The 24,994-nt window shown below is 40.1% G+C and overlaps 1 protein-coding gene across 2 annotated transcripts in view; it reads right to left on the bottom strand.

Annotated features, from left to right (window-relative positions):
* Positions 1–11,475, bottom strand: part of LOC130178525 (neuropilin-1a-like) — an 85,577-nt gene extending 74,102 nt beyond the window's left edge. Inside the window, exons 1-2 of one of the 2 annotated variants that reach the window (XM_056390851.1) lie at positions 10,287–11,475; positions 9,209–9,383 (exon numbers count right to left, since the gene is read on the bottom strand). In XM_056390851.1, the coding sequence (XP_056246826.1) occupies positions 9,209–9,383; positions 10,287–10,353 (242 nt within the window). In that variant the 5' untranslated portion in view covers positions 10,354–11,475. The remainder of the gene's footprint in view (positions 1–9,208; positions 9,384–10,286) is intronic. The other variant, XM_056390850.1, reaches the window with a different exon arrangement.
* Positions 11,476–24,994: the final 13,519 nt, after the last annotated feature.

The raw sequence follows: 24,994 nt of genomic DNA, 5'->3' as shown, positions 1-24,994 counted from the left end.
AGATTCAAATGGAGTCCACACCTAATGTGAAAGCCAAGTGCTTCACAAACCTGGAGTTGTAACATCACTGTTGTCACATTAGTGTCATCAAGTACAAATCCTAAAAACATGTTGCACACTAAAAAAAATACACATCTGGTGAACACCTGCATTGTCATGAATCTCTCCTTTGACATTGCTTTAGGACACAACAAGGAATGGCAAATTTTCCTTGCTTGTGCCAGCAAAATAAAAACTGTGTGTTTTTTTATTTTGTAGGTATGTGATGACGGCATATAGTGTTGCCATGAATGTGTGTTGCAACTCAACTTTCTGAAGAATTACTGTGTGTGGAAAAACAAACTTGCTGTATGGATGAAGCCTGAGCCAAAGCCTGAAAACTTCCTAAGATTTAAAAATAGCCATGTCCAACCGTCATCATATAATAAATCCTCTCAAGTGTGATGCCTACGCCAGCGTGTCACTGGATAAATTCTTCATATTTATAACATATACCAACCAATCCGGCAATCTGTATCTACTAACATCTCTCTCACTGCTTATATAATGTTCACACTGGATCTAAATATGTTGAGCTTTATTGCAAGATTAAGAAAAACCCATTAGAAGTGATGAACAAAACTCGATCAAAACAAGCTTTATCGTCAATGTGAAATCCAAGTGTTTACACTGATAGATGCCTCGCTTTCGCTCATGGCTGTGTGTGTGTGTGTGTGTGTGTGTGTGTGTTACTTTCAGGACATCTGGAGTGCATCAGCAAGTGCGTCCAGTAAATCCTCGGATTGCAGCTGTGCGTGTGTGTGTGCGTGACGTCGCTGACTGGGTTTCCCCCTCTCTCCCTCCCGCCAAACTCTCTCCTCGTTAATCTGCTCGTTAAGGATCTAATCTGACATGTGTTTTCATTTGTCTGTGACAGTGTGTGTGTGTGTGTGTGTGTGTGTGTGTGTGTGTGTGTGTGCGCGCGCGGTTGACTGATGAGCAGGGAATCCACAATAAGTCTACGTTTACAGCAATTTGTCAGTTTTATCGTATGTGTATGCGTTTGCTTGAACGTGTGTTTTCTTTGCCTGTATACACATATATACACTGTATATTTCAGCCTTTGCATGTTTGCATCTGTGTGTTCCATATCTGTGAGCTGATTCACATGGGATGCAGTTTGTGGCCATAATTGTTTAGGAGAGCAAATCCAAACAATGTACACTTGCGCAATTGAAACAATAGCAGGATTCAGAGTTCACCCTTCCTTCCATTAGACAAACATGTGCTGCTAAAAGACACGAGTCAGCTGGAGAAAGTCTGTTTCTTCAGCAGTGTTTGTTCACCATTCTTCTTCTTCTTCACCATCTACTTTACAAATGGTGGAAGTCAGTGACTAAACTCTGAAAATCAAAAGTGTACAATTAATTGTTTCCAGATGCATCATCCAACTATTTCAGCAAAAAAAAATCTCTGATGAACCCACAGTACGCTACCTGCCCAGCAGCAAACAGCTAATAGTCAAAGTTAGCCGCTAGCTGGTGAATACTGTCGAGTGTTTAGCATTTAAAGAACCAATTATTTTTCTCAGGAGTTGGTGGAGACCCAAACAGAGTTAAAAGAAGACTTACATTCAAGAGGTTGCCAAGAAACCTGACTCCAAATCAATGCTAATGTTGTTCTCTGTCTGCTGGAAGTTTAAATATGACAGATGATATGGCTGATGTGCTAGCAATCTTTTTCAGGCCATTATATTTCAGTTTATGTGGAGTCCTACCCATGTGACCAAAGTTATTCAGTTACTACTAACATATCTTTAGCTACTCTCTTGTCAAACTGCACACAGGCTTTGCCAACGATGTGGTTCAGATATAAACCACTGAAATGGCTGCTGTAGGTACATTTTGCTCAGTCATCATTTTGTGTGTAGTTTTTATTAAACACAGCCGAGAGCTCAGGTTGTTCACAGTGAAAAGTTCTCTATCATTTATTCAAATCCAGGTAGAGGGAGAGACGAGAGAGGGAGACCATATGGAGAGCAGAGGAAAAAATGGGATGAAAACATGATGGCTGCACATGGAGTTCAGACAGAGTGATGAGGGGAAAGAGAACGGAGAGAGAGAGAGAGAGAAAGAAAGAAAGTGATGGAGCAGGAGGTGACTGGATGAAAAAAGTGAGAAAAAAAACAGCCTGAGGCCAGAGGAGGAGGAGAGACAGTGAGAGGTCTGTCACGGAGGTCAGGATTAGACTGACCATGCCAACCAGCCCGAAGCCCTCTGTCTCTCTGAGTCCGTCTGTACCCTTCTGTTTTCTTTTTTCATCCCTCTTTCTCTCTCTATCCACTTCATCTTCCCTCGCCCTCCTAATCTCAGAGATCATAGTCTCTCTCGTGTGCAACAGATTTCCATGCATCTTTCATCTATATTTCCATTTTTTTTATTTCTCTCATTCCTTTAATATTCCCAGTTTTGTGAGGATGACCCTGAATGACCAGGAAGGATTGTATGATTTAATTAATGTCATCTTTTCTAATTTAAACTATGAGGGAATCCCAGGCTGAGACCTCATTGCAACATGGGAAATGTAGTAATTTTGGAAGGCAAAGATGTCATGGGAAAAGGGAGAGATGTGTTGATCTATAGATCTGTTGATGTGCGACTGTACGTATTACAATCTTCAGAGTAGTTAAATCTCTTCAGACTTTATGAAGGCGCTATTTAAACCTAAAAATGGTCAATTGCGTGATATTGATATTGCGTAAGACAGGACGATTGCTCATTGAAACTACAAAAAAGAAAACAAACAAAAAAAATCCATCCTCCAGTGACCTAATTCTCTCGGTGCTTTTATACTTCAAAGTAACAAATGGGAGGAACCTGTCGCTGCAAAACAAGAACAAACAGCCAAATTATTTTTGAAGGCTCGCACCTCAAATTTCCTTGAAAGCGAGCCACAGGCTAACCGTTCTGTGACAGCAGCACATTTCCTGTTTTGTGTGGCCGCTGTGGAACTGAAAAATACAACCATCTGGGAAGGGATGCTTTTTTTTTTTTGCTTTGAAAGTGGCAAAGTCAGACTGACTGTTGAACACAGGATCGCTAGTGAAACAACGCCTCAGACTAAAGCCACATAAAAAAGGGCTGAGACTGAAGACAGTATTTGTCATGTGCTGCGGCATATACACAAGACTAAACAACTGACTGCAAAGTCGCTGACTAACCGTTTGCTTTTTCACAATAAGAGGTCATCAAAATGTACCGAGGAGTAAAGTTTATCCTGCTGTATGTCTTTCTATTCAGCAATGCCTCCTTCCAGCTATACCTTAATTCATCCATCCATCCTGCCATTCTTCTATCAGAATTTATCCATTCAATCATTCATTCACTTATCCATCCATCAATTCATTCATATCCTGCCAACCTTTCATTACTTCACCTATCCTGCCATCCATCAATATAACTATTAGTCCATGAATCCATCTATTTTTCTGTCTATCAATCAATCTATCATCCATCATCCACACATCAGTGAATTCATCCAGCCACATATCTATCCATCAAGCCTTTGTTCCATTATCATCCATCGATCTGTTCATTCATCCATCCGTAAATCAATCCTGTCATCATTCCAGCCATCTGTAGATTTATTGATCTGTCCTGCTATTCTTTGATCTATCAGCAATCCATCCATCCATCCATCCATCCATCCATCCATCAATCCGTCCGTCCGTCCGTCCGTCCATCCGTCCATCCATCCATCAATCCATCCATCCATCCGTCCATCCATCCATCTATATCTTTCAAATACACAATGTTTTACTCATTCTTCAAGGTCATAGTGATCATCCCAGCAACATCAACTTTGAAAACATGATTTGCCTGAAAAACAAAACCCACAACAGCCTTTGCACACAACATAATCCCTCCAGACATACACACATAGACACACTAATGCTCTCCAAGTGTGTATTTCAACTCATGTGATACCTCCAGGCTGTGAGATGTTGGTCCTGTGACTTGTGTCCGTGCTTGAGGAAACATTTTTTTGACTTATTATGGAGCACCTTGCCTCTGGACACAACATAAGGAACAACTGGTCCTTCCATCACACTGTAGAGGAATTTATAGCATCTCCCCCAATTTTTCTTTCTATTTCTTGCTCTTTCATCCCCGCAGTCTCCGTTCTTTAAGCATTTGTTGTTTATGTCCCTGATATGTCAGGATATAAATGAGAATATTGTTTGTTGTGCTGGTCTGCTTGGAGGAGAGGAGTTAAAGGAAAATCACACCTACAGTTATCTATCATCATGTGATAGTAAATGCGTTGCAGTTATTCTGTGATGAAGTGCTGTAATTAACTTCTTTGCTCTCCCCACTTTCCCTCAACGTGCCTCATCTACCTCTGTCTCAGTTAGGCGGAGTGGTCTGAACTTGAGTTAATTTTGGGGTTTTACACTCAATTGCCAGTTAATTAGCCTGTAACCAAAACAAATGTAGTCAAATCCAACAGCCCTCAAGAAATCCTCAATAAATCCTACCATCATGAGGTTTATAAAGTTGCTGATATTTTGTCCACCTCATTTATGTTCATGATGGTAGATTAAATATTAGTAACGCCTTGGTTTTTGCACTCAGTTTGTCCTTTAATTTCTCTGTTTCTATCTGTATATATGATTTTGTATCATCTGGGTTTGGCCACAGAAGAAAAAAGATTGCACCAGACAACAACGAACCTACAAATCCAATATACATCACCATACCCTGGTGAAAACTGTGCATTATACCTTTAATGTGCACCAGTGTTTGTCTTTGTGCGTACACAAAGCTGCACAAGAATGTGTAGCAGAGAATTTGCAGAGTGTGCATACTGTAGCTGTGTGCACCAAAGAGTGCACATGAAGCATACTGTAAGTGACAGAAAGTTTGTGCTGCCTGTGTGTGTATGCGTTGTGTGTGTGCGAGGTGCACACTGTGCCAGTGCAGCCTCACGTAGGAGGTAACAGTTCAGCCAACTCCTAAAAAGATGTCCCAAATTATCCTGCCACCGACGCATGTTCCTTACCCATGCCTCTGCTCTATTTTGCCGCGCTCCGCGGGGATTCACTTTGTCGGCCACGCTATTTCAGACGTGGACGTGAGACAAGACTTGTTCTGGTGTCGCTCCAGATTGGCTACGGAGGCAGAGCTGACGGATCTTAGCGTGTCTGAACAAAAGTGTTACTGGTTGTCATCTAAACCAACGTCTGTTCACTGAGCACAGACTGTGTCACTTGAGACTTTGTGGAAGTAAAAGGTCGCCATCCAGACTGACTGTTTCACAGAGGCCTTGTGAACCACAAATTAAATCTAAGTATCCCCCAGGCTCATCTTGAAATATACTGCAGTATCATTTTTGGGATGTTATCAAGTTTACGATTCGGTACATCTGTGTCATTTGCCTGACAACACAGAGCTTCTCTGTCTTTCAAATTGCTGTTTTTTGAGATAAGGTGACACTGTTTCCAAACTGGTAGATCATCTAATTTTAGTACAGACCTCCAAAGTTCCAGTTTCTGTCTTCATGAATCATCCATGTAGAAAACATTTCCTGACTGGCAAATATGTATTTTTAAAAAACGTTGTAATTAGGGATCATAATTACAAACCCCGGGTCATAAGGGGGGAACAGGGAATAGATATTTTTTACCACAGATGTCGGAAACGTAGCCGGCATTTGCTTGTGGATGCCAGAACTATGGTTTCTTTTTTGGCTGGTTAACTGCAGACATGCTTCACAGCAGTGGAATATGTTTGTTCCATTTTGGTCCAGTAATTTAATTATGGGACTGGGGAGAAATGGGCAAGCAGTGACATGCTATCTGATGAGGGAGGAGGAGGAGTGTTATTCCAACAATACATTTCAATTAGAAGACAACATCTGAACTAAAGCTAGGGCTAGTGGAATGATAGAAAAACTGTCCCAATGGCTCTGTTTCTCCAACAGAATATCAAAATCTACGTGAGCACGGCGCTGAATCCCAACAAGCTCAGTTACTTTGAGGGTTACTGGAGAAGCAAAACACACCACTTTCTTCAGCATTGTGCTTTACGTTACATCCGTTGTTAGCTGATCTACTGGTCAGCTGATCAGCCGACATGTAATCAGCAAATGTTCTGATCAATTACCCGTTTATAGGCAAACAAAGAGTCGCTGGTTTCAGGTTTTTTACCCACTATTTTCTGACATTGTACAGACAAAACGATTTATAGATTATTCAAACATTCAACTAGTGAAAACAATCTTTTGTTACAGTTGTAGTTTTACCATCAATCTCACGTTTCATCACTGTGGAAACCGACCTAATATTTGTTGATTTAGTTTATAAGCTTCACTTTACGGTACAGAACTTTATGTTTTACATTAGTGCTGCAACTAACAACAAACTATTTTCATGATCGATTAATCCGCCGGTTACTTTCTCGATTGATCTGTAAAATGTCTGACGACAATGAAAAATGCCTGTCAATATTTTGCAGAGCCCAAAGTGTTGTCTCATGTCTTCTGTTGTCCAACTGAATGATCGTAAATCCAAAGAGAGTCAGGTTAAAATAAAAACGTGCAGAAAATCCTGACATTTGAGAAGCTAAAACCAAATAATTTTGCCATAAAAATGGCTCAATCAATTTGCCAGGTCAAATTTGGACCTGGTAAGGTTTCAGTGTTTTGCTCATGGACACTTAGGCAGAGCAGATTGCCCTGTGTGTGCCTTAATTGAAAGCCAGCAGAGGTTAATGTACAACATTTCACGTTCATGGTAAAACATTATATTTTGTTGCTGTTTCCAATCATGACCTCACTGACTCCAGCATCATATTTTGGAGCTGACGTTGAGCTCGGTGGCATCAAACAGTGAAATAAAACTCTTAAATATCATTTCAGGAAATTTTTAAGTAGGACTGCGGCCTCGCCAAAGGCTTAAGGCCCCCCTCAATGGGCATATTTCGAGCATTTGACTCGGTCCCAAGAACAACACTGCTCCTGCCAAGTCGGAGAGCTATGAGATACACCCCATCATCATCCAACATAAACTCACACAACAAATAATGAAACCAATCGAGCGAAACGGAGGCCCCTAAGAAAACAGCCGAATGGCATGTTAAGGTGGTTGCAGGGTGGCCTGGCTGTTGAACGGCCGCAGGTCTGACTCCTGCAGCATCGATGGCGTGTCAGTCCTAATGTGGAAATGTTTGGTCTCTTGTCTGCGGGCTCACCCAGACGTGGAATCATGTGTGCAGCCACAGTGAACAGTCCGGTCACACAGAGAAACAGCTTAGAGAGAGATCTAGAGGAGGCTCTTCAGATGGATAAAAAGATCCCTCTGGACATCTTATACCCCCCCTCCCCCACTTTTCACCACCTTTTGGATAGAAAATAACATGATCCTTTTTGCACCCGAACACCCTCCTCTGGTTCTTCTTCTGATACAAGAAGCCTATCTGCTCTTTCATTAGATAAGACCATAATGCTAAAACGATTAGCTCATGTTAAACCCTGATAAAAACCATAATATTTTATTTTACAACTGCTTATTCCAGCACATTAACCTATGGAAAAGTAATTTCAGCAGACAATAACACTCTGTTGGTGGCGTGCAACAGTGCCAGCTACTGACTAAAATTTTATCACTGGGATTTATTACATTTCATTAAGTACTTAAACAGCATGATTGCATACTTATATTGCTCCCAGGGTTATCACACAAAAATAAGGTCATTGCAGAATTACGTTTTCAAGGAGCAGCTTTCCTGCACGTTTGTTGCCACACTGATGTAGTTGTGTAATCCACTGAACAACACAATATCCACTATCTGTCTGGAAGGCTAATGGTTTATTAGTCCCTTGGTGGGGAAACATGATCCAATAGTATTGGAGGACCCCATCTGTGAGGCAGCCCCGGACAGCTAGTTGTGTGATTTACACAGGAGCCGTTTATGGAGCTTTTAAAAAAGACAGAGGAGCCGACATAAAAAACGAGCTTATTTATGGACGAGAGCAACACATGGGTTGTTGTGTGCATGCAAACAATCGACTGTGTGTTTCTGTGTCAAGGAGAGGGGGTATAGGAGTTGTGTGTGTGTGTGTGTGTGTGTGTGTGTGTCACCATCAGACATGCACAGGACTGATTTGTGATGCATGTTTGAGTGTCTGCGTGGAGCGTTCCTGTCGTGTAAGAACATTTTTAACATGTTTACAACCCAAACTACCACCTGGTCGACCTGTGCACGGCCTGACAAACCAGTGGTGGTGACGAGAAGTACGCCGTATCTGCAGATTATTTTCTTGCTTAGTCATTCATCGTTTGTGTTATGAAATGACAAATAATAGTGAAAAATCCAAGTTGTCCAAGTTGCTGTCATCATACTGCTTGTTGTGTCTGACCAATGGTGCTAAACTCAAACAGTCTTTATATTAAGCAGTAAATTCTTGCTCCAAAAACCACTGAAACGATTAGTTAAATATCAACTGTTGCTCATTAATTTTCTGGCAATTGACTAATTGATTAAAGGACTTATCTTTGCAGCAGTGTTATCTTTGCGGTAATTGGAAATATGAAGGTGAATGAGGTGAGTGAAAACATAACTGCAGAGAAAAAACAGCTTCAGAGAAAAACAACATCTTATATTTGTTTCTTTTTAACATCTCTAACGTACAAAAAAGAAAAAAACAAAACAAACAGCACTTCCAATCATTTGTAAAATTAAATTAGATCCTTGAGGTTCTATTCCTGCACACAAAGAGCCAGACAAACTCTATTCCTCCTCAAAATACAAACAGGCAAACTTTGCCTCCAAATGAAAAGTAAACACCATTTCTTTATTCCTGCAACGAGCAAACTCGACTCCATCAATAAAAAGCTGCAGCACACAGAGTTTTTTTGGGGGGTTTGCTCTGATCTAAATTCATATCAATTCAAAAACCCAGCCGGAGACAAGTTCCAGAAGAAACTCTCCCTCCTTATCAAGTAATTTCCAGCAGCCTTGGTATCATATCTCAACCTTGCACCTTCCTTTCCCTGGTATCAGATATTTAACTCCTTGACCAATAGGTGGCAGAGTTTCATACTGTATCCAGGCAGGGTTGAGCGGAGAGCAGAGGAGGGTGGGAGGAGGAGGAGGGGAGAGAGAGAGAGAGAGAGAGAGAGAGAGAGTGTGAGAGAGTGAGAGAGGGAGAGTGAGGAGTGAACTCTTACTTGCAGTCTCTGTCCTCCAGATCAAAATGCGGATTGAAGTTGATGAGGATCTTCTGACCCGGCTCGGGGGCGGTTATCACCCACACGCACTGCTGGGAGGGCGGGTAGGCACCGGGATAGCCCGGGGAGGTCAGGTAGTCCGCGATGTCTATCTCTATATTCCCCCCGCATTTATCTGCAGCGTAAGGAAAAAGGCGGAAAGTTGTTCAGTCAGTTGGTGGAGAGAGAAATTGACTTTCTGGCCACTGAACTGCGCTCAACTGTTGAGTGGTGGAACAGTTTGATGTCAAAGATCAGAGAGCATGGAGAGAGGATGGAATGAGGAAACATCCACCGCTACAGCAAAAATGATGTTGACAAAAAAAAAACATGCCTGCACCAGAAGCCCAATTCACACATTATAACTATGAAAATTCACATCCCAATAATTTCTATCAGCCTGAAAAAGGCGATAAAACACCACAATTACTCTATTTTAGACAAGGTGTGGTGTAAAGTGAGGAGGGTTCCTTTGCATCCCTGCTGTAAGGTGTGATTACGCCCATGAAGGTGAGGTGCGCTGGCTGCTGCTTCTCCTGCAAACAGGCAGGATGATCAAATTTAATTTTCTCAATGAATGATTTATTAAATTGCTTGTAGCCTATATCAGGCTTCAGTGGCAGCGCGCGCTAAAGCTCAAAATGACTGGCTGAAGCGCGAAAAATGCGTAATATTCCTATTATAATGAGGAAATCTCAATATAAGGACTTCTTGTGTGTCGTGATATTAAATTGTCAGTTTTTGGTGATTGTATGGTACTTTATGAATATTTTAGCGTGACTAAAATGCCTTTATTCATTCTGTTGTTTGGTGTATTTTGTATAATGTCCTCAGGCTTTATTTCCCGTGAAGATAATAAAGAGTAAAAACAGTATTAACATGGTCTGACTTCAGTCCCTGCGGACGTGCTCTCAAAGGGAAAGCCGAGGCATAACAGGTGAGAGGCAACAAAGGTGCAAAATGATGCAAAATGGATCAATACACAGCTAGGCTGCCTGCTGTCAAGCCACATGTATTCATACAGTCAGTCAACACCTACCAGTCTGAGTCAACGAAGCAACCAAGACGACTTGGGTGAAGAGGAACAATAGCAATCCACTACGCATCCTTGTTAGATTGTACAACACAGACAGTGTAAAAGAAAAAAGAAAATAAAGACACACAGAGGTGTCGGGATAAAAACGTCCAGGTGGGTTTACGTCCGAATGAGAAGAAATAACCGAGAATTGTCTCAAAGTAAGAAATCTGGTTGTTGTAGGGTCTCCAGCATCCTGCGAGCTTCAGCACCAGATCCCTGCGTCTGTCAGGGAACAACTTGCCATCTCTCCTGGAAAAAAAATAATCCAAATGAAGAGGAAAAAAGACGAAAAATCAAAAAGGAAAAATCCGTTCGCCAAAAGTGGCAGCTGTGCGCCCTCGATTCTTCATCAAACCTCTCACTTCTGACACCAAACAGCAGCGACAGCAGTACTTCCAAGTGGAAAATTAAAAGAGGAATCACTAGTTAGCCGGTATTCAATGGAAAGCAACCACGGAGAACATCAGAGCGCTGCTCAACAGATCTTTGCTCCTTATTTCAAGCTCTTTCTCCGCGTCTCTCTCTCTCTCTCTGTTCGCAGCGACTCACTTGGCCGACACAGCGGAAAAAATGTCAGGAACACGACGCGAGCCGTGAAAGTAACAGCGGAATTTCCACTCCCCAAATTCCTGCTCGTTGAGACGCCACTTCGCGCAACCAGCAGCGACCGACCGACCGCTACGAGGGGCTGGAGCAAACTGACACCGGTGCGCCCTCTGTGCGCTCCCGACGCATGCAGGGCTGGAGCAGAAAGACTGCGCACGCAAACTCACGCTGGCATGTGGGTCTGGTAACAAGGAGTGGGCAGTGTCCACCGAGCCGGCGCGAGTCCACATCTGATCGGTGTCTAAATGTTGTCATAGGTGGCTGCTGACAGTTTGTCCCGCTGAACAAATACGTCCATCAGTCTGTTTGTACATTGGTTTTGATCTTTTCTTATGGAAATGCGGAGAATTTGACTAAATATTCAGGTTTGGAGGCACATGCAGGATCCTCTTCATGTGAAAACACGTAACTGCACCTTTTATCTGTCCTTTGATAAATTAATCATACAACTTAAACAAAGCATGTTTATCTTTAAAGGTTAAATTACACATCCTACTGAGGAGATTTAAGGGACATGCTCCAAAATGAATATGAAGTGTCCTGAACACTGACACATCATTCATTATGTATTAAATGACCTGAAATGGATTTTGTCCTGTTCATTTTAACTTAAACAAAGGATCAATATTCTTTTCAGTCACATTGATGAAGTATGATTGGAGAACAGGTTATCTGTAAATCTCAGGATGATGTTGACAAAGGCTGAACATGCACAGAGAGGAAACAGCTGACTGCAAAGGGAGGAAGATCACCTGTATGACAAAGAACTATATTTTTCCTTTCTCACTTTATATACACATCAGACACAATAATGCAGAATCAGACCGTAATGTTTAGAGCACTGGTGCATAAACCTTCCTCATCTAATGAATGTCACTGATTTCCTACATTCCCCAGAAAGCCTTTTCCCTGCAGAACATGCCTGAACTTGTTGCATACTGATGCCGTTTTATGTGTGAGGAAAACAATATTGATACCAAGAACACAACATGTTTGGTCGCTGCATCACATTGTGGTCAGCTGGGGACTGATGAGGTTGCTGAGGTGTGATGGATTTCTCACTGTGTGATCATAGACTTTGGTGCGAAAATGGCAGCTCTGACAGAAGAATGTAATTTTAGCAGGTGATGTTTGAGATTCCCAGAACCTTTCTCCATTATCAGACTCCACTGCAGACATTGGGAATATGAATAACAGTGTTTGATATTTATAAATACTAAATATTAGAGTGTCATTGATTCAAATCACAGAACACTGTACAGCAGGAGGAATGTGACTGTCCTCCTGTAAAGAACGAACCCATAGGTTGTCTGTGCAAGCAGCTTATTACATCCCATAGTTCCGTTTTATTGCTAGGCAACCTCTAGTGGCCGCAGTAATTGCTATGGGAGCTAAGCAGGAAGTCAGGTGACGTAGCATAAAGTGTGACAAATTCCACATTAGGAGGAGGAGGAGGTTGGCGTGGATGGATGGATCAACAAAACACAGAACCTTTGTTTCCTGTTTGAAACCAATAGTTGTTGTTTCTTTTATCCATGACTGGCCCACAACCTCAACTGCATGTTTACTACTGTAACCATGACGACACAGTTTCTCTAACCTTATTTCCCTAAACCTAACCAAGTAGTTTTTGTGCCTGAGCCCGACCAAACCAAACTGTGACTGTTCCACAACTTTAACCACATGTGTACTATTGTTACCGTGATGACGAAGGTCCAGTCGCCTGCTGCTGGTCTGCTCCTATGGGTCATGTCTGAGGACAGGGACAAACAAGCTGTGGTTTTAGACTGTAGGACTTATGGCTTTTGGGTCAAAACTGTGGTGAACTGGTGATCTGGTTCAGGACAGTAAAAAAACTATTGACTAGTTGTCCTCAAACTGAAGTCATTCACAACCGGATTGAGATTTTACAGGCTGCAACAACACAAATAACACATGCATGAGTTTGTAGGCTGATCTTTTAAAATTACCTAACTAAATGTCACTGTTTTCAGTCAGAAATTGGAGTATGATGTGGCGATTTTATATTCCTCCACCGTGATTTAAATAATGGCAGTGCAGAGAAGACTGTGAAACAGCATATAGACATTTATCATGTAGGACATAACAGGACGAAACTTACACAAAACATAACAAAACAGTTCAATAAATGACTAAAATGAGAAGAATGTTATTACAACCCTTCACTGGCTTCTTGGTGACATGAAAATATCACAAGGAGATAAATGGGGAAAGTTGGACTCATGACCTCAGTGTTTCTAAAATAATGCTGGAGCTCCTCTGGGGTAAACAGCAGAAGACTGCATCTTTCACTGTATGTAATTAATGAGAGCTTGCTTGTTCAGCACACCTTCCCTGGACAAATAGAGATAAAAATGTGATTATCAGACACTTATAAGAGCTGCTAATTGCTCGCCGCACTGTATTAATGCAGTGTAATTCATTATAGCTGTACGCTGTAAGAAAACTTGTGTTGTTTTCTGCTCTTTGCAAAACAAGAAGCGTTTAGTTCCCTGAATGTCAGCTTCTGTCTGCAGTTTAATCATTTCAGCAGTTGCTCAGATTAAGGCCGGCATCTCAGGGGAGGATTTAAACAAGAGAAATTAATAGTGGTAAAATGTATTTACAATTAGGCTGAATACAAATTGGATAAAACTGCTAAAATATTTGGGCAGAAATATGCATATAGAAGAGCAGAGAGTACGTCTGTGGTAATAGTGACACGCAGAGCTTTAGAGAGAACAGTCACACAACTCACTTACACAGTACTTAATATACACTGTGCGCACAAGCATGAATTAACCAAGCAGACTAGTTCAAATGACATCTATACTCCAAAACACAAAAAACATGCAAGTAGTCTTTTCATTTTTATCAGTGTAAATTAATTTGTTTGTTGGGGGGGAAGTGAGTGTGTGTTTAAGTGTAATTTTAGCAGTGTAGTGAGGATGTGGTGAATACAGACAGTGATGCAACACTCAGATTTAAACTTCATCTTAAAAGCAAACACCCAGCCTGTCAAAGTGCCCCTGGGCAAGATAAAACAGTAGTTTCCAGACTGTTTTAAAAACCATGGCAACCCTTCATAGTGTTCTTCCTCCCAGATCCTGTCAGGTAAGGTTCATCTCAGATGTATCACACTACACAATTTTTAAATCGAAACATTATTAACAATGTGTACTCATCTAAAAAGATGTAAATGAACAACTCTTTTGGGGCCCTTCCTTAGCACACCCTAGGTGCCTCAGCACCTGATCTGTGAACCACTGGAGCTTTTCAGTGCTTTCAGACTGTCGGACTTCCTTTGAGTGCAAACTAGTCTTAAGTCCCCCTACTCAATGTCCAATAAACTGTTTGTAAATCTAAATCAAACCAGCTCATGTTGTGACATGACACAGCTTACCTTATCGGGAATACAGTCACAGTGAAAAGACATTTCAACTGGCAAAACAAAAAGTAATGTGAATAATGGAGATATGCAAAACAGAAGTCCGTTCACTGCCACGACCCTAAAAACAGCAGTAACAGGAGCGGTAACAAACTGACAGGCCGGCAGCTGGACTATAAAAGTTAATACCACTGGAATTTCAGACGGACGTCAACAAGAAACCTACTGAAACTCCTACAATGAATGGAGCTGTTATTTGAATGAGTCGACTCCTTTGTAAGAATATTTAGCACTGACTATAGGTTCGACTTTGCTAAGTGGAAGCCTGACAAACGGCTGTAAACTGTAAGAGTTTGCAAAACATCGGAAAAGCTCCGCATACGGTTCCTAGGCTTTAACTGCTTTCATCTGCTTGAACATAATCACACAAAGAAAAGGATTTTAAAAAGTCTGTCATGCTTGAATGAAAGACAAATACGATGTGTGTGAGAATGTGAATGTAAACAGAGAAGATGATGGAGTGAGTGAGTGAAAGCGAGAGCTGAGTAGAGAGAGTGATTGAGTGACATAAGGGATCAGCAAATGAGCAGCTGAGTGGGTCTGGCAGACTCACACGACTCACTTCTCAGGAACAGTTTGTATTACAATCCAAAGATCATAACAGACTTTAATGTTTCCAGTCAGCGTTCAAGTATGATTTTCACTGAGAATCTAGATTTACTCTTCAGATTATTTAGTGCACTCACGGCATGTGTCGGAGTGGAGACAATAAAAAAGTCTTTGGCTGCGCGACGCACTCATAACGCTGCCAAGCATGACTGAAATAGCATCAGTGGTAAAGTACTGTACATGCTAGTGACGCAAATTGTGGAGGGAGAACAGAACCCGGTATGTGTTTGTGTAATGATAACAGATCTGAGCTTTTCAAGGCTGACGACAATAGTTTTCTTTTGTATCAACGTGGCTGATAGCTGATGTTTTCTGCAAGTAACGTCTTGATATTTTTCCATTTTCATGCAAAGTACTTCCAACTATTCAGAGCCATTAATCAGGGTTTAATAAAAGGCCTATAACAGCACGATAAATCACTCTAATGCTAGTTCATGTCCATTAATTATAGGGAGTGTGTTTGCGTTGAGGGGAATTTTAGCATGTATGTGATTGTGAGAGGATGGAGAGTGAGATAGGAGTGCTGTATGTGCTGAGGGGGCTTTGTAGAGCAGCCATATTTGTGTGGCAATGGGAATCATGTTAATCAAAGGATTTTAAAAAAAATATATTATTAATATTCATTGTCAAGATTTCTGGATAAGAGCTGCTTTTCTTTGTAACTTAATCTTCCATAACAAACCTGTCAACTGGCATTTTTGTGAAACAGCAATATCCTGAACTGCAAATGCTCCTCTTGTATTTTGTTAGTTTATTTTGATCTTTGTCGTGTTTAGCATTCTAGTAAGAAAGATGTAAGGAATTATTTCGGGTATCCAGGGTTCCACAAATAAAAGACTTAAATAAAAGTAAATAAAAGTGTTAGGTGACTGCCAGTTGGAACACTTCCAAAGCTTGGTTGGATATAAAACTCTCCTGGTTGAATCATCAAGATGAGAAACCGTGTTATAAAATATCAGGTTGTCTGATAAACAGGCAAAAATAACAAAAAGTATGTGTATTAAAAAAATGCAAGGAGCAACTTTAAATGAGCATTTCAATGAGAAATACCAAATCAATTTGATTAAAGTCCTAAAATCCAATTAGTGTGTGTTGCTAAAATAAAATAAAAAGGGAACTTACAGCGAGGAAAAATATTTCAAGAACCAGCAGCTGCAGATTTTTTATCCCCAAGTCTTTCTAGTAAGATGAAATTTTATATACTGGGTTTTGTGCCTAGATTCTACACGTATTGTTTTGCTTTCATCAACTATGAATCTTACTGGCACCCTGTTGTCGAATGCTAAAGAAATGATAATCTAATAACCTGAAGTAAAATATAGCTCATAAGATTATGCTGCATCCTGCAGATGCTGCACCTCCAGAGAGCACAGGACTGTCAACCTGTTCTGAAGGATGACCTGGCAGGTAAGCTTGTCAATGTGGTGGGAGCTGGTCTGATGATGCTGGTCCCTCCCTGTCTGAAATAGCTTTAGTGTGTTAAAGGAGCTATTAAGTTTATAGCCAATGTTAGCATTAACAGCTGTTTACTTACCAGTCTAGAGGAAACATTGTGAGTTCAGCATCAAGCTTCATTCCTTTACTAGCCAGTGGTACAAAAAACAATCCTCTTGTTTTACTTCTTGTTGTTTTAGTTCTTTTCTTCTACTGAAGTTAGCATGCTAGCCAGCTAGTCTTAGCCTGGCTGGACCATCTTCTGCTCAGAGGACATATTATAACCTCTTGTATTGTAAATGTAATGATGGCTGAAGCTCTTGGCAAGACTGGTAAGTAACCAGCTGTTGATGCTAACGCTGGCTATGTAGCAATAGCAAAACTTACAAATAGCTCCTTTAAATTGATTTTTCTGAGCAGCTTCTGTTGTTGCTTGCTATGTTTAATGTTGCTTTAGCTTAAGTACTTCAGTTGAAACAGTAGTAGCTTTACAAGTTAAAGTTTCAATTTTCCTCAACAGTGCAACAGCAGAAAAATATTTATCTTATAACAGACAGACACACAGAAACTTTTAAGAAGAACCAGCTGCCTCAAAAGTGGAAGAGATGCTAGCTAGAAGAGGGCTGGGTCTTTGGCTCTCTATGCCCATTGTACCTTGTGTTGTAGCCCTATTGTATCGTATTCACAACAATAACTTGCCTTTACATTCTGTTGCTTTGTACAAATCGGTGCAGATACACACTTCCAGTTTAAAGTGTATGTGCATGCCGAGCAGAAGCATATACACCCACTCACATGCACACACATGCATCTAATGGCTATGGAATGATGGAGGAGGGGCAGTATTTCTATAATGACACAGTCATATCTCAGTAATTACAGGAGACACTGACAGGGATCCATTAGGCTGCTGTGGTGGGCTGAGAGCAACAGCAGCTACATGGAGGCTAACACTGGGCTTATATGTATCCTACTATTATGCACTTATGTACCACAGAAACATACATACATGCTGCATTCACAAATGCAAGCCTATGTTTGAAGGGTACACAAACATACAGCAGCGTTAGTGATCATTAGTCTGTATAATTCATCTATAAACTATTATCATGCCTTTACTATATACCTCAAATTAAATCTGTTGTTGTTATTTATCATATCTGCTACTTCTGGTGTGAAGCAATCCTTAACACAGCTGATTGCTTTTTCCCCACGAATACTCCATATTTCTATACTTGTAACTTCTAACATAATGATACTGATGTACCTCTCTCTACAGTGATCATAGTAATATTGTCATATTGTGACATATGACGTGGCTGCTTGACCAGTCAACACCTGGATGAGTCTGAACGGTCTGCCAGTTGCACCTTTTGTGCCCAGGTTCAAGGCTCTGGTTGTGAGTAAACAGTGCAGCTTCTCCCATTAAGTTTACAAATGATTACATATTTATTATATATATTCTACTATGTGTACTAAGCATCTTTGGCCTAAATTTTCACTGCGGATAAATACCTTTCCATCTGTTTTCTTTAAAAAACACTCACACCTGCGTACAGACACACAATGCAAACAAAAACCACATGCAATTGCATCCAACATCAAATAACGGATGACGTCATCTCAAAAACATGCATTAAAGTGCACAAGTACAGATCCATATCAGTTGCACACACTGCTCAGCCCCTCTCCACTCAGCTTCTTCAAAAGCTCACCTTCTTATAACAATAAATCAAAACACGCTCATAGCTCTAAACTGCATTTGTCATCCAGCCTTGTTCCACACACACACACATATGTAGACCCCTGCACAGATACACACACACACAATACACACTTCCTGAAAAGATATTTCAACACAACACTAGGTCATGGCATCACTGATAGGATCTTGCTGCCTGGCGCTGATCCAGGCAGCCTTCTCTGGTTCCCACTCTGGAACCCAGACCAACCTTTTGTGCTCTCTCTCTCTCTCTCATACACAGACACGGACACAGACACAGACACAGACACAGACACAGACACACACACACACACACACACACACACACACACACACACACACACACACACACACACACATCAAGCCCGGCCCTGCAGTGGCCTTGCCAGTTACACCTCCCAAAGGACCTAATGATGAGGTTCTGGATTGGGTGTTGAAATGGACAACGCTGGCCAAAAACGCCTTGTTTGAGGATTCGGATTGTGATAATTACTATCATTACCTAGGAGGTGATTTGAAAAAGGACAATGTGACCATCGTCCAGCTATAGTGGTAAATAGAGTAAATAAACCCTTGCTCATCTCAGCCACTGTATCACAGTCTTGGCCACTAGCTTTTTAGATTACTGGAAATAACATTGAGTCATGACTTTTCTTGTGAAACCACAAGTTGCCAAATACACAAGGGAGCTGCTCTGCTGTACACTTAGAATATAAATCCTCAAAATATAAAAGATTTGCTGGACAGATAGCTCCGTCACATAAATCATTGTTCACTCATCCATATGGTGTTTATATATAGGAACATTTTTCTTAACTTGAACATAAAGAACCATAAGAACTTTCAGCCTTTTCTGTGCGATTACACGTTTGCTGACAGCCATTGCCACAGTTATTGCCTGGGAGTCATCATTGTTTTTTATGAAAATAAAGGTAAACTTTACAGAAATCTATAATAATAACAATTATCATAATAAACTTATTAAAACGTGTAGAACCTAGGATCAGACCCTGTTGAACTCCACGGAAAAGCATTTTACTGGCTGAGGAAACTTTTTTTCATACCACCAACTGTATGCTTGTGTAAATATTACTTAAATCATATTATGTCAATACCTTATTAACCATAACATTGCTTTCAAATTGTATTATAGTTGACAATGTGAAGTGATAATAATGATTAATCCACAAATACTCCAAGCCTGAGTTGTTCTTTGTAAGTTATATTATGGAGAAGTTTCCCCAGGGAAGCTGAAGTTAAAGGTTTCTTTTTTGAAAACAAATTGAAAGGTAGAAAATATTATTTATGAACAGTAAAAAACTATAACTATCATGTAGAACAAGTACTACACTTCATGAGGATAAAAAAGTGGAAATAAAAGATTATTGTCAGCTAGTTTAGTGGGTAGCCCAGCAGTTTGCAGTGGTAATTATTCATATGATTTGTACATGTCGCTGACCTCCTGAACATCTGAAATCTGTTCCGTCAGGGAGCAAACACGGCACAGACTCTGAAACTTCCTTATGTTACAAAACAACTCAGACAAGTTCAGGATTTCTCATCAACATTTCCCATCGCAGAACAAATCAGAGAATTCCCAGTCAGTTTTAAAAATGTGATTTCCATCAACTTGTCCCTTAACTTAAGAGCCGTAACATTAGATGCTGAGTCATATCTGACAGCTGGAAGTCATACCTTTTCTGCCTGTCACTAGGATTTGAGCTCTATTACTCAGTAGGCCCTCATTGCCACATGTACATGGTTTCCATCCAACAACAGAAATATTACAGTGAGTCAGAATTTATCAGATCAAGTCGAGCAAAACATGTTCCGCAACAGTTTCAGAAATACAGGTTTAATTCAAAGAGCGCTGTCACTCAGCCACAAGCATTTATATCTTATAAACTTATTAAAAAGAAGTAAAACATGTGCATTTTGACCTTATAAGTGTTTTCATCCACCTTATTTTCAGTGTGCTAAAATACTTTTTTTTTTTTTTTTTTTAAAAACATATTCGTTGCCTGTTGATTTAATTTCACCTTTCACCTGATTTTTTGAAGAATTGTCCCATGAGATTTTTTCTTGTCTTTTAGTCCAGAAGCTTTCCAATTCCACCTTTTAGAAATAAGACTAAAGGTTAAGTAATGGTTTATAATGTGTGAAAAATTTATGGGCATCGGTGAGAATCACAAAATATTCATGAAATTCCAGCCTCCACCACAGCAAAGCACATACTGAGAAAAAGTAGTGCAAACTTACCAAGTTAGAGATGAACAAAGTGCTCCTGAGTATATTAATACAGCTAAAATAAGATTTAAAATTTTCCTTTAAATTATATATATTATATTTAGGAACCAAACTTTTCCAGCACTGGCTTGCAAATCTGTCCCTTCGAAGTACTTGGCTGAGGTTTTGATCCTCTTACAGTATCCAGATCAGGTTTCTGAGTGAAAATAACACCACTCGCATTCCTCACACATTTCTGTACAGAATAGCATTTGCCTCCCTTATTTTTAAGGGACAGCTGTTTGAAATTTCCCTCTTTCATTCTCTCTCTTGGCACAGTCCTCATCGATTTAGCCTAAGCCCTTGCTTGGCACTGAGCAGCTACGCGGGAAGGCTTAAGTGCAAGAGCCAAAATCTGACACTTCTAGAAACCCTGATACTTTGTCAAGTGATATGAAGAGCTCCTTGTCAGAGAAGACCCACTGTCCCACATCTCTGGCAGTGTGTGTGAATGTGTTTATTTGAGACACCATAATGGAGAGTGAGGGACATTTGTGGGGTGGTATTGGATTATATCGGTACATTTTACAGTACATTGTACAACAATATCATACAATTTGATATGCAAAGATTATGCAGGACACAGGACACTGAAAACATATGATAAAGCAATGTACATTGACCCAAACGGAAAAGAGGACAATCCTAAAGTTTCTAATATTACAACTATCTTGCTGTGTGAACTATTTCCAGGAGTTTCTTTCACAGGAAAAACAACCGCTCTTGGCAATGCTTTTTTAGATTCTTCTCTTTTCTAATTATCTGAAAAGTTCATTTTATAATTCTCTGAACTACTTCATAGAAACTAAATTCAGAGTTTTTATTTAGTTCATTTCTAGTGTACTTCAGTTCATTTAAAGACTAAAGAATCCTACACTACACTAAATTTTCTGCCATAATTCTTACAGTTTAGGAATTTACATCATAGTTTTTCTATTTTTGGCTCTGTCCTTGCTTTTCTTGTTGTTTGCTAATGTTGTCAGTTCTGTCAGTCAAATCTGATCAAACCACACACACAGCTTGGATGAAGCACTATGACTGTTAAACTCTAATGACAAATATAACTGAGGATGCTGTTTTTCCTCAATAACTTTAACTTTTATTGTTTATTTAGTCACAAATACTAGATGATATATTCAGTTGAGGGGCAATAAGATAACTCAATAACCAAAAACTAATTGCAGTATTTTGGGAATGTCCATCAACTTGTCAGACGTTATGCACACAAGCCAATAAAATTTTACAATCTAGTGTCACAATGTGTACAAAATCAAAATTGAAATAACTTAAGAAAGAGTTCTAAAGTGTTTGCAGAACAGATTTACGTCCTAATTTCACATAAATAGATAAGGATGACTATGAAAAGTAACTCAAATTACATTCTAGCCCTATATATGCCTGGTTTTGTATATTCAGTGGCAGAAACCTCTCTTGGCAGCAGCACCATCAGCCAGGGTTAAACATAAAAGGAAAGGGATTTAAAAGGTAAATTAAATGAATCAAAATGAGACTAATGTAGTAAATGGAAGGAAAAAGGGAAAGTGAGAGTATCATGGCCTAAAGGTCACAGAGAGTGAGATTAGTGACCCGGAGCTGCAGTCAGGATCTCTAATTCATTGGGGGAGGAAGGGTATATGTGTTTGTGTGTGTGTGTGTGTGTGTGTGACTGCTTGTGTCATTACATAAGAGGAGGGAAGCTAAGATAAGAAAAGGGGTGAGCTGTGTGGGAGTTTGTGAGCTGTGTGTTTGCGAATGGGAATGAAGGAAAGTGGGTGACTGAGAAGACGTGTAAGAATGAAGCTGTGTGTGTGTGTGTGTGTGTGTGTGTGTGTGTTCAAGCTTATGCATTGAGTGTGGAGAGAAAGTGTGAGAGAGAGATCTGTTTGTGTGTGTTTGACAGATAAGACATTATCACACATCACCTTTTCAAACATGCTCCAACCAGCCTGAGACACCGACATGGCAATTACAGCGTAGCAGCTATCGGGGTCAGAGGTCGGCTCAGAGCAGTTAGGTCGCCTCGGTTGACTTCTAACGACCTGAGCAGTTAATTAGTGAGGTAGAGCAAGTCGCAGCCACCGGCTGTTGTTTTATTAGACATTCCAACACAACGTTTACTCCCGCTGTGCAGTGATTATTCACCTTCTATTGAATGTTTGACATTTATACAGCACACACACACACACACACACACACACACACACACACACACACACACACACACACACACACGATACAAGTTGGTTGTGCTCCTTCTTGTTGAAGCAACTATTTTCTGTTCTATCTTAAAAAGTTTTTACACTATTACAATGTTTGTACTGTACTTTTACAACATGCAAACTTTAATAATCCTTCCTCTCAGATAATTTTGCAATTACTGTCCACAGTTGTGTTTTGAATACTTATTATTTTACTTTATTAATAATTTCAATTTAACTACTTTATTAGAATCATTTTTAGCAAGACGCACTATCATGAATTGAAAGTATAATGATAAAGTGGTATTGAATCTTTTATCTCTTTTCTATAAAAACTGGTACAAAATATAAAATTTAACCAAACAGGACAGAACATTTACTTTGGTCCATCCAGCAAGAATGGTGACATCATCTGACAAAAACGTCATTACATAACAGCACATTTTATGAAGGCAAGGCATGTTTTAACTTGAAAAATTAGGCTGACAGAATATGAGCATTGCTATTTTGTGTTGGAATTAATTTGTATTTATCTCTTAAACTTTTAAGAGCAAATATTGTATTTTGTAAAAACCATGCAACTTCAAATTCATTGCGATTCATACACTGTGAAGTTGCTAAAAAACGCGTTCGACTGGATATAAAGAAACCTAATACAGCTTCATGCAGACACCATCCTGACGAGGGCAAACCAGCTAAAACATTGAATGAATACGACATGGTGTACTGGAGAAAAGCTCTGCCAAGTATCTTAATTTAATGGACTTCCACTGAAGCTTACACTGGTCTGAACTTTGTCTGCATTCTCTCCATTATTTAACAGACTGAAAGAAAACTTTGTCTGAATAGTAAGTAAAATCTCTTGTCATTTCAGGCAGTGCACTCTCCCCGTCATCACAGAGGAGTTCTGACTAAATAACATTGTGTTTTTTATATGGTAATAATCTCATTTTCAAGCATTAGTGACATTTGGCTTTATTTTGGAGAACAAAGGCTAATATTCCACATGTGTAAAGAACAAACGGTGAATGTACAGCCTTCTGTGTTTGATTTCTTGTATCTGGGAACAGGCTTTTGAACACTCATTTGTTTTCTCCCGTTAAACCGAGACGATGTCACAAAACAGATCAAAGATTGTGTGTAAGCCGCTCACATTCCAGCCATCGTATTAAGATAATCTGCTGATATTTGTTCTCATTTGCGGCGGAGCTGCAGAGAGAGAAAAAGCTCTACAGATGAAGAGGATATTTCTATTGCACCTTTAGTCACTAGACTCTTATTTTGTAAAGTTTGTCTTACGAGTCAGATTCATAGGTAATGAATAAGTAAAAATGGAAGCACCATGTACTTTATGATTTACTTGAGCAAACACTTACACAGCCGCGGTTAAAGGTTCAATTCCAAATGTAATTAGTAAATGTATGTACTCCAGAGAGAACACACGGGGCGGGAGTCATCCAACAAAATGGCAGATGTGAACCATATTTACCACTTGTATATGGTTATTTTTCCAAATACTACACTGTAATAATCTTCCCAGTCTATATACGGAAAATCCACTGACTGCCATCTGAAAAAATACCTCACCGTAACACTCCCATTACCAATAACCTTAGCAAACATTCTCCTTCTTCACATGACTAACCCCGCGATCACTGTATTTACATTACCAAAAATGAATGACCCTAATCGAGTGGGGCCTACAGTTCCTAAATCACTGAAAACAGCCATTGCGGCCTGACAACATGTTCAATTTTCCAGCCGCCTCACCTCATTTTTATTCTACGTGTGATGCCCAGTGTCATGGAGCAGCGGTTTCAGGCCCGAGCACGAGGGATGGAAAGGAAGAGGAAGGAGGAGGGAAGGAGAGCAGAGGCCTGCGATGGTTTAAAGCACCATGCATCTTTTCTATCTGACGGACTCTGCTGGTTACCGAGTCGATGGTTCACTGGGCCATGAAGGAGCCGATTTGTTCTCCTCCAGAAGACGGGCTCTGAAATCAGCTAGCCAACACACTTCAGGAAAAAAAATAATCCATCTCAGCAAGTCATTTAATCTGGTATCATTTATATTTGTCTTAAAAAAAAAAATTCCACCAATGTGCGTGGAAATGCAGATTTCTCCAGCAGATTTACTTTGAACACAACTGATCACTCCGTGAGGCCATTTGAACCTTTCCACTTGATTAAAGCAAATTCTTGTGCAAATTGTGAGCTGCATTAGAAACAAATAAACTGAGACAATATGGATCACATCACGGCTTGTTTAAAGATTTGGTTTTTCTATTAAATATTGCCCGATAGACAAGATGGTTTACATTGGAATCTTGTACAATTTCCCCATTTCTCAATTTTCTAATTAAAAC

The sequence above is a fragment of the Seriola aureovittata genome, chromosome 12, assembly GCF_021018895.1.
Source record: "Seriola aureovittata isolate HTS-2021-v1 ecotype China chromosome 12, ASM2101889v1, whole genome shotgun sequence".
NCBI lineage: Eukaryota > Metazoa > Chordata > Actinopteri > Carangiformes > Carangidae > Seriola > Seriola aureovittata.
This window is presented reverse-complemented; position numbering and strand designations above follow the sequence as displayed.